This window comes from Trichechus manatus, unplaced genomic scaffold (assembly GCF_000243295.1).
Source record: "Trichechus manatus latirostris isolate Lorelei unplaced genomic scaffold, TriManLat1.0 scaffold00093, whole genome shotgun sequence".
Classification (NCBI taxonomy): Eukaryota; Metazoa; Chordata; class Mammalia; order Sirenia; family Trichechidae; genus Trichechus; species Trichechus manatus.
In genome coordinates this window covers 7,859,991-7,868,191 of record NW_004444029.1, presented here as the reverse complement: position 1 = coordinate 7,868,191, position 8,201 = coordinate 7,859,991, and the positions used below count along the sequence as shown (strand labels likewise).

The 8,201-nt window shown below is 44.6% G+C and overlaps 1 protein-coding gene across 1 annotated transcript in view; it reads right to left on the bottom strand.

Annotated features, from left to right (window-relative positions):
* MKRN1 (makorin ring finger protein 1) overlaps positions 1–8,201 on the bottom strand; it is a 24,111-nt gene that overhangs the window by 15,626 nt on the left and 284 nt on the right. Inside the window, exons 2-3 of the mRNA XM_004382383.2 lie at positions 8,006–8,015; positions 2,764–2,783 (exon numbers count right to left, since the gene is read on the bottom strand). Of these exons, the coding sequence (XP_004382440.1) occupies positions 2,764–2,783; positions 8,006–8,015 (30 nt within the window). The remainder of the gene's footprint in view (positions 1–2,763; positions 2,784–8,005; positions 8,016–8,201) is intronic.

Genomic DNA, 8,201 nt, shown 5'->3' with positions numbered 1-8,201 from the left:
TTGCCGGCCACAGAGCTAGAGGCAGGCCCCGGGTCACGAACACCCTTACATACAACCTGCAGTTACAGACCGAGCCCTGTACAGTCCATCACAGTCATGCCTCGGATCAGCGGGGGATTGGTTCCAGGACCTCCAGGATATGAAAATCCATGGATGCTCACATTTTTTATATAAAACGGCGTATCTGCATACAACCTATGCAAGTCCTCCCATGTACTTTAAATCACCTCCATATTACTTATAATACCTAATACAACGTAAATGCTATGGAAATAGTTGTTACCCAGAACTATTGTTTAGGGGATAATGACAAGACACGCGGTGAACAATGCTCAAACAGCGAGTGCTGGGGAGAGACCACATCAGTGAGGCTACAGCCGGGTACGCCCACACATCACTGCATTCGCATGGATTCTGTGTGGTCCTCTGCGCACGGCAGATTCAAGGGCTGCTTTTTGGAACTTCCTTTTTCTTCCCCCCAAATATTTTCGATCCACAGTTGGTGGAATCCATGGATGCGGAATCCGTGGATGCGGAACCTGCAGATATGTAGGGCTGACTGTACATTGAGAATTCGAGGTACATACGATCGTTCGTAATAACAAACGGGTGCTACTTTGTGACTCGCACCGAAACATTATTTCTGTAATTGCGGTAAAGACGTTTTAGTGTTATCTGGAAGCGTTTAATTTTTTTTAATGCACAGAAAGGTACACTATGTATCTTATACTAAGACAAACATCTGACTAATCAAAGTTAGAAACAAACTGTACCTCATTGTTCTGACTTATGGACAGATTTAATTTAAAGACAGACTTAAGAACAGAAATCTGTTTGTAATCTGGAGACTGCCTGTACTTTCTGCAAGCTTTGAGGCTGTTTGAGCTGCACATGACCCAAATTTTGTGTTAAGACCATTTGTATCAATAGATTATTTTTGACTGCACAGATGAAGAGACTAAAAGACTTAAAAAAAACCTAACTGAACAAGTCAATGATAATTACATTGTAATTACCACCACTACTACAGTATAACCATGCTTTAAAGCGTCTCTAAATGTATTATCCACTGTTGAGAACAAGGTGCTCACTGGAAGCAAAGTCACTGATGGAATACAGCTGTTTCCTGGCCAGCCCTCAGTCTAACTTCACTCTGGCACAGTCTACACACAGGAGAAAGTTGGCTACGCCCTCAGTACTTCTTTGGTGTCAGTTTGAAGTCAGCTATATGGATAGTGCTACCGTTTTATGACTTGTTAAAATATCTACTGACAGATCCCAAGCTGGAAGGTCATACTATGCGGCTCCTAAATCCCAGGCACAGTACTAGAAATTTTAGGTTTGCTCTTAAACCGCTATTTGCCATGCTAGCCTTCATCCCTGGTGGTGCAACGGTTAAGTGCTCAGCTGCTAATCGAAAGCTGATGGTTTGAACCCTCCTAGTGGCTCCACAGGAGAAAGACCTGGCAATCTGCTCAATAAAGATTAGAGCCAAGAAACTCTATAGGGCGGTTCTACTCTGCCACATGGGGTCACCAGGAGTCCAAATGGACTCAGCGGTACCCAGCAACAACAACAGCCTTCATTCAGTGGTTGACCATTCCCTCCCAAGTTGGAGGTACGTTTATGATGCTCTTCACCATGTCAAATCATGTCTTCCACCTCTTACGACTTGACACCTGTCGATCTTAACCAGCTGTGCCTCAAGGCGCTCCACCCCTAATACCTGCACCCTGCCATCTGGCATGGTGCTCTCCCTGAGTGCCTCTGCAACACCTGTACTACTTTTACTATCTGACAGTCATGAGGGGCGAACACGGTTTCCTAGAATCCAAAACGCCAGGAAGAGTGGAAATGAGAGTTAACACACAGACCGGCTGGCTGAGGGCAGTGTAGGCGGACCTGCTAGTACGTCCTGTCCAAGAGCACCACCCTGCACGTGACCAAGCTCGCTCGCTCTCACCAGCTGAGGCCGTGTGATAACACTCTACTTTTTGCCAATTTTGATATAAAAATATTTGTGGGGGGAGAAAAAGCAAAACAAGCTGATGAATCAGTGCCATACAGGGCAGCACTAAACAAGGTCTGTACCTCATCTTACAAATAAGGAAAATGGAGGTTTAGAGATTAAACAATTCAAATAGGGTCAAACTCCAAAGGATGTGAATCAAGCTGAAAACCCAGGTCATCCTAATCAATATTAGCAGAGTGAGTGCCGGCTATTCGGCATACACTGAGTAGCAGGGCCAGCGATTCGAGCGAGAGTAAACCAAACGTGGGCCCTGCTTTCAGAGCTTGAATCCAGTGCGGGAGGCAAGACGTTAGTCAGATGATCCCAAAAACAAATGTAGAAGAACAGCTGGAAAGAAAGTTCACTCGTGCCATGATAGCCTATAAAAGGGAGGTGAGACCATAGCAGGTAGGTCAAGGAAGGCCTCCCCAACAAAGTGATGTTCGCTCTAAGATTTGGTGGCTAACCGACAACGAAAAGAGAAGAAAGCACATTCTAGGCAGAGGGACAGCATGTGCAAAGTCCCCTGGCAGGACAGAGACAAAGCCAGTGCAAGGGGCTGAAAGAGCTCCGGGAAGGCAGGATGAGTGAAGAGAAGAAGGACAAACTTGGAGGAAGATGGAGGTAGGGGACAGACTGCGGGGCCTTGCAAGCCAAGTTACCTTAATGTATTAAGACACCACTAAATAATTGGAAACAGGGAGGTGTCACAATCAGATTCCACTATAAAACACTACAGCAACCCGCCTTCCAGGTGACCCGTCTTGGCCAACTGTTTGTATTTACATCTGGGGACTTTAGTGGATCACAGTTTTCACAAGGCATGAGTGAATGCAGCTACTAGAACAGTCAATAAAACCAGGCCGTTATCAGTAGGAGCAGACTGTTCAGACCAAGTAGTAATAAAAAGCATGCAGGTTCAGGATTAAGAAGATGCTGTTTAAATTCCAGCTCTGCCACTTCGTAGCTGTGTGAGCTGAAGTAAGCTCTTCAATCAGTTATAATATCAATTAACTGGCACAGTGTCTGTGCTGGTACTACGCTCTGTCTCATTTCTTTGCTTCCCCATTTGCACTCCTCCCGGTTAGACCACATCTTGAATGCATTTGCTTCTGACAATGCATTTTAAGAGGTACACATGAACAAATCAGGAGAGAGGAAGGCAAGCAAGAGCCGAGACACCGTGCCACAAGAAGACCGTAAGTAACGGCAGTAGTCTAGTTTGGAGAAGACAAAGGAATAGCCTTTTCCAGCTATCCCTGTCCCTGTGAATATATGTGGGAAGATACACAATAGATCAGGCTCCACGTTAGGACTAAGAAACAGAACCGCTCAGCTATGAAAGTTCGTCAAGTCCAGAACTCGCCATCACTGAAGGAATTTAAGCAGACACTCGATCACCTGATACCGCGGGATCTACGGAAACACTAGAGTACAAGTCCTAATTAGTTACCGCCAACTAGTCAGCATTATTTTACATGGCTGCTGGGTATACGGGGTCTGGGTTTTGGGTTTGTTTTATCGCCTTTTGTCTCTTAGCAGTACTGACACTGTTGTATATCCAGATTATAAGCAGTCCTCACAGTGGAATCTCTTCTTGCCAACCCATTTCTACAGAAGTCTACAAGATTATACCACCATAGTGTAAGTTACAAAAAACAACAACAAAAAAACCAAACCCACTGGCGTCAAGCTGATTCTGACTCACAGCAACCCTATAGGATAGAGCAGAACTGTCCCATAGGGTTTCCAAGGAGCAGCTTGGTAGATTCCAACTGCTGACCTTGGTTAGCAGCCAAGCTCTTTAACCACTACACCACCAGGGCTCCACAAAGAGATAACAGGCAGAGGTTAAAAAAAAGGAAATCCACTTCAACCCCCCTCCCCCACAAAACAAAACCAATCAAAATAAGTTTTTGTTCTGTTTTTTAAATTCCGCCACCATCCAAATTCACCCAGACGCCACAGCCCAGGCTGAGCTGCATTCACTGAAAGGCTGGGCCGGATGATTTTGCTAAAGCTCCTGCCACCTCGAAGATTCTGTGACTCCAAGCAGACATCGTCCAGTAATAAAGACAAACACAATTGACCAGAATCTTTCCTCTGCTGTGCCTCTTGGAAATGGAAACATGGTAGCCGAGATACATAACAAGAAATCCCAATAACAGTGTGTGAGGGTACAACAGAACCAACCAACACACTCAAGGACTACACTCTGGACATCGCAACAACCTCTCTGGGGATTTACAGAAATTACAAAATATTCACTAATGTGGCATTTACTCACTCCATCTGCTAGCTTACTTCTTACTTTGATATTTAATTTTAGATGTGTGTATTTACCCTGTTTCTCAAATTAGACTGTAAATTCCTGGTGGGTGGGGACCAAGTTTTATTCTGCTTTTTATCTGTCCTATAAGGTCGCTATGAGTCGGCATTGACTCAACGGCAACGGGTTTGGTTTGGGTTTTTTTATAATACCAGCACGCATACTACTTCAGTCTTTAATAAAACCTGTAGACGACAGCGAGGTGTCATGGAGAACCACAGTCCAACAGCAAACGAAGTTTTCTTTCCCTGGGCTGGATAACTTTGCAGTGCCATCTCAACTATATATTGCTTCCATTTCCCTCCAAAATAACACATAATTTACAAGTAATAAATCAGCTATAGAGTTCACCAGCACTTGGTTAAATAATTTCTAGAAGGATTTCCTTCACTTTTAAGCTACAGTAACCACACCTTCTTTTTTGAAAAGCCAAAATAAAAAATGCTTGCTTTATGCGCATTATTTCAGCTGCCAGGAACACACTCATCTACCATTGCAGGAGCACTCCAATTACAGCAGGGTCTCAAATTCAAAACTAACCTTTGTAAATTGCCAGTTTTCTCTAAGCATTAATTGTTTTAACCCCACACACTGGCAGAAACCAGAAGCAACAGTGTTTCTATTTCAACAGTTTCTATCCTCTAGTAAGAGTTTCAGAAATCAAACAGCCTGGTGGGGGCAGCACAACACAGTTCCTTAGGGAAAGCAGATACAGGCTCTTCTTAAGCAACAGAAATAAAACGCGAGATAGTATTTCGAGAGAAATATTAAGAAAATAGTTAACCATCAAGAAAATACAGATGATACTGGGCAGTTAAAAGCCAATATCCACATCCAAAGAACTTCTAACTAAGAGGATTATATTCTAAGTCAAGAAAACCACCTTAGTCAAATGTCCAGATATAGGGCTCTGCTACAGGGGGGATATGGAAACCCTGGTGGTGTAGTGGTTAAGAGCTACGGCTGCTTATCAAAAGGTAGGCAGTTTGAATCCACCAGGTGCGCCTTGGAAACTATGAGGCAGTTCTACTCTGTCCTATAGGGTCACTTTGAGTTGGAATTGACTCAACGGCAATGGGTTTTTTGTGTGTGTGTGTGGGGAGGTATAGGGGGAAATATGTGCAAACACTAGAACACACCCTAATCGTGAGTTCTGTTTGAAAACCCGTTGCTGTCGAGTCAATTCCAACACATAGTGATCCTATAGGACAGAGTAAAACTGCCCTATAGGGTTTCTAAAGAGGAGGTGGTAGATTCGAACTGCCAACTTTTTGGTTAGCAGCTGAGCTCTTAACCACTGCACCACCAGGGCGCCTCTCTTTGCAGGAGATTTGGATACCAAAGACACTGAAAAGATTGATTTATAATACAGTGTATTTCTGTATTTCCTTTAACATCCAGCATTGTGTCTCTCATTTTCGGCACTCAATGCTTAATGAATTAATGACTAAGGTAGCTCCAGGAAGATACACACATGCTCTACTAAGCCCTTTGTCTTTGTCAATTCACTCCAAGTGTTTATGCAAATAAAAGCAAAGTAATCTTACCAGCACATATTACAGCGGCTAATTTTAGGTAATGAGTCCTGGTGGCACGGTAGTTAAGTGCTCTGCTGCTAACCAAAAGGTTGGCAGTTCGAACCCACCAGCTGCTCTGCAGGAGAAAGATGTGGCAGTCTGCTTCTGTAAAGATTTACGGCCTTGGAAACCCTATGAGGCAGTTCTACTCTGTCCTACAGGGTCACTATGAGCCAGAATTGACTCGAGGGCAGTGGGTTTGGATTTTGGTTTAGTTTTACCAACCAAAAAGAGAAAAAAAACCGATCCCACTGCCATCGAGTCGATACCAACTCCTAGCGACCCTGCAGGACAAAGCAGAACTGCCCCATAAGGTTTCCAAGGGGCAGCTGGTGGAGTCAAACTGCTGACCTTTTGGTTAGCAGTCAACTTCTTAACCACTGTGCCACCAGGGCTCCTTTGTTTAATTTTAGGTGTAGGCTTATCAACAGCTCAAACACTGACTGACAACCTGCCCTACAGCAAGCACTGAACAAAGCCCTACAGCTAGCATGATGAACAAAACTGTGTCGAATGACTAAGATACGTATTTTATACTCTATCCAAAGGAAATTGAAAGCAAAAACAGAAGATCAAGTTGGGTATCTATAATAACTGGAAACAATGTTAAATATTAAACTCATGACATGTCAAGTAACCTGGATTTTTTTTTTAAGATAACTGTCTCAAGCAAAAGTTTGAGGTATCTATCCATAGCATGTATATACGTGGACACACATGCACACACCCCTGAACCTTTATCTTTTACATGCTTGTTCAAACGATTACTCAGTTATACAAATTTCTTAAATACATGAATCTATTGGTTCATGGGGGCAAAGAATTCCCACTGACCCAGGAACAATCTGGGAAATTTCATCAAGTCAAAGATCCTTAAGTGAGACACAGAGAAATATCAGTCTGGTAAGCTGTTTTGAATTCTGAAAATGATACTGATGAGGAACTAGAAAAGAGAAGAGGGAAATGGTTACAGGGAAAAATCACCTACCCGAGGGGAAAGGAAAGCGCACTGGCAGGGACGAGCTCCGTGCAGAGATGTGCGTGAAGTTGGGTTCAAGGTACAGACCCGGTAAGATGGTGGGTAAAATCAAGGCACTATAAAAGTTCCTATTCAAGGAAGATTATGGGGGTAGACTGGGATGCAGGTGGAGTGGCTAGAAGTTCAGAAAGAGAATAGTTACACTAGTTATTTTTTTAAAAGATTCAACTAGCACATATAGTGACTCAACTGGAGCATTGTAGAGAAAAGAGAAATAAGCACAGAGATTCACATAACTGGTTCCATGAACAGGAACTTTAAAATTCTTATTCCTTGGGATACTCTATTCCATTCTGAGAATCTACAGGTACATGATAGACTACCTGAAATAGCTTTCATACTTCCTCCATCCATTAAGATAAACTTAAGTTTACCGTTTACACCCTAAATGTATCATAGTAAGAACTGGGAAAGCTTCAGTTGACTGTCCTATTACTGGGACACGGTCCCAATAGCAGGACAGTGAGTTCTGTATATCAGCAGTTTTCCAGGTTAAGACTAGCGTTTCAGCTGGAATTTTTCAAGCAATAGAAAAAGAAAAGCTTCTTGTCGTTACCGATCACTTTTTTAAAATCAAGCTATAACACACACAGTTATTTTATGTGCAAATAAGCCCTAGTCTTAAAAGTACAGTTCGGTAATTTACATCCATATAACCGCCGATCACGATCACTTAAGCACAACAGAACCTCTCCTCCGGGCGCGACGAGCTTTCACGCCTTTCAGAAGTCAGATGGGTGAATTTCAAAAGAGAAACATTTCGGTGGGGGAGGGTAACGGCAGCTCCTAAAATGAAGAGTGGAGGACACGACCCAGGCCCGTCGCTCGGTTCTAAGGCAAAGCTCCGAACCGCCGGCCGCGATGAACATACAAAGAAGAAATACAAAAGGGGCTTCTCTCAGTGGGGGAGGCGGGGCGGAGACGAGAAAAGACGTTATAAACGGATGGCACGGAGCAGGGGTCCCGGCAGCTAGGCAACCTGGCCGGAGCCCTCCGCCGGGCAGCTGAGCCCGGAAGAGGTCGTTGGGCGACCGGCTCGCAGAGACGGCCCCCCGCCGCCTTCCAGGACCTCCAGAGCTAGAGACTGGGGGGGGGCTGGGGACTCCACCGACAAGAAACGGGAGAGGAGGACTCCTCCTACTTCTCCCTGAACGGCGCCGGGCGCCGGCCCCGGGCGAGGGAAGGGAGGCGGCGGCCCCGCGGTCCGGCGCGCGGCAAAGCCCGCGGGGGTTGATGCAGCGAGGG